The sequence below is a fragment of the Myotis davidii genome, unplaced genomic scaffold (genome assembly GCF_000327345.1).
Source record: "Myotis davidii unplaced genomic scaffold, ASM32734v1 scaffold37, whole genome shotgun sequence".
In the NCBI taxonomy this organism is placed as follows: Eukaryota; Metazoa; Chordata; class Mammalia; order Chiroptera; family Vespertilionidae; genus Myotis; species Myotis davidii.
The window spans coordinates 809-2,883 of record NW_006289395.1 but is presented as its reverse complement, the minus strand read 5'-3'; the positions used below and the strand labels follow the sequence as shown (position 1 = coordinate 2,883).

The 2,075-nt window shown below is 59.1% G+C and overlaps 1 protein-coding gene across 1 annotated transcript in view; it reads left to right on the top strand.

Moving 5' to 3' along the window:
- The window catches only part of ASGR1 (asialoglycoprotein receptor 1), a gene marked incomplete at its 3' end in the record, with an annotated part of 3,204 nt that overhangs the window by 327 nt on the left and 802 nt on the right, over nt 1–2,075 (top strand). Inside the window, exons 2-3 of the mRNA XM_006761695.2 lie at nt 153–253; nt 1,943–2,059. Of these exons, the coding sequence (XP_006761758.1) occupies nt 187–253; nt 1,943–2,059 (184 nt within the window). The remainder of the gene's footprint in view (nt 1–152; nt 254–1,942; nt 2,060–2,075) is intronic.

The following is a 2,075-nucleotide window of genomic DNA, read 5'->3' as shown; positions in this document are numbered from 1 at the left end:
GGGCGAGGGGCTGGGTGGGGACACTCCAGGGGAGACAGGCCTGGGATGGAATGAGGGAAAGAAGGAAGGCCTGCACGTCACCACGGGCCACTTAGGAAGGGAAAGACGCCATCCCCCAGCTCGGTCAGTCCCAATCTGAACCCTCACTTCAGCCTTGACGTCGTCCGGGGTCCAGCCAGCCCTACCATGACCAAGGAGTATCAGGACCTTCAGCACCTGGACAACGAGGAGAATGACCATCAGCTCAGACGAGGTGAGGGACGCCGCTGCTTCGGAAGGGCGAGCTTTAGGCTCCGGCTTCTTTCTATGCCCCTGCCCCTGCCTCTGGTCCGCCCCTGTGGCGAGAACATAGCTGCCCTCTCAGGGGAGGTGGGGGTGTGGGGCTGGAGCTCTGTCTTGGGGAGGGTACCCTTGACCCTTGCCATGCCACCCACTTCTCAGGGCCTTGGGGAGGGGGTGGGCCCATGAGTGTGGTGGTAATGAAGGGAGTCAGGCCCCTCCTCCTCTCCTCTTTCAACACCAGTGAGCTGTGTGTGTGTGTGTGTGTGTGTGATCAGTTTGGTCAGGGGGTAAGAGTTCTGTGAAGAGGCTGAGGGGTCTCTGATCTGAGGGAGGACGAGGCCCTCCTACATAAAAACAGACCCGGCGCCCTGGTCGGTGTGGCTGTCGGAGCACCCCGGTCACAGGTTCGAGTCCCCTCAGGGCACATAGCTAGGTTGCAGGTTGGATCCCCAGCCGGGGTACCTATAGGAGGCAACTGATTGATGTTTCTCCGTCACATTGATTTCCCCCCCTCTCTATCTAAAAATCAACAACAACAATAATAAAAAGACCTCCATTTTTTCTCCCGTGAGCAGGAACGCCTTTGGGGCTGGGCAAGGATCCAGCTCCTGGGGGGTGGGAGTGGGCAGTGCCCTTCGATGGGGAAAGGGGATAAGGGGGCGAGAATGGAGGGGAGGCCTCCCACACCCCAGCTCACTGGAGCAGGGCTGCCTGGTGGAGCAACTTGAGGGACCTGAAGCCTGGCTACCCCACCTTCTCCTCCTGCCCCAGCCTGCTCCCAGCCGGCCCCCAGCCAGAGCGGTGGGACCCCTGGAGGGAGGAAGAAACCTCTGCCTCTGGCCCCACCTTCAGGGGGGAGCCCTGGTCCCCGAGCTGGTCTCCAGCTCACAAACTCCATCCTCACGGCTCCGAAGAGGTTCACCAGCTGCACTGACACAGTCCGGCCACGAGGTGTCAGCCACAGCCCAGGGCCAGGCCGGGCTCGCGCAGGTCGAAGCTTTGCTTCCATCGGCAGCCGTGTTCCCTTCCCACCTCCAGGCCGGAGCTCCGGCCTCTCGGTCACCCACTGCCTGTATTTCTTCTTCTTCTTCTTCTTTTTTTTTTTTTTTTAAAAAATTCCTCACCTGAGAACATGCTTTTATTTATTAAAATATATTTTTATTGATTTCAGATAGGAAGGGAGAGGGAGAGAGAGATAGAAACATCAACGATGAGAGAATCATTGATGAATCATTGATCGGCTGCCTCCTGCACACCCCCACTGGGGATGGAGGTCACAACCTGGGCATGTGCCTTAACTGGGTATTGAACTGTGACCTCCTGGTTCATAGGTCAATCGATGCTCAACCACTGAGCCATGCAGCTGGTACTTTTGTTGATTTTAGAGAGAGAGGAAGGGAGAGGGAGAGAGAGAAACATAAATGCATGTGCCCGAACCGGCAACCTGGGTGTGTGCCCTGACAGAATTGAACCCTGACCTGACCTTGTGCTGTACGGGAGGACGCTCCAACCAGCGGAGCCACGCTGGCCAGGACACGCTCCTGCTTCTCACCCTCTGTGATTCCTCCGGGCCTCCGAGAGGAGCCTTAGCCGGCTCTCCTCCCAGGACCCCAGAGCTGCCCCGACTCTGCCGCGACCCTGAGACCCTCTCCTCTTGCAGGGCCGCCTCCGCCCCGACCACTCTTCCAGCGGCTCTGCTCCGGCCCGCGCCTCCTCCTGCTCTCCCTGGGCCTCAGCCTCCTGCTGCTGGTGGTTGTCTGTGTGATCGGATCCCAGAGTGGGTCGCAGGGGTG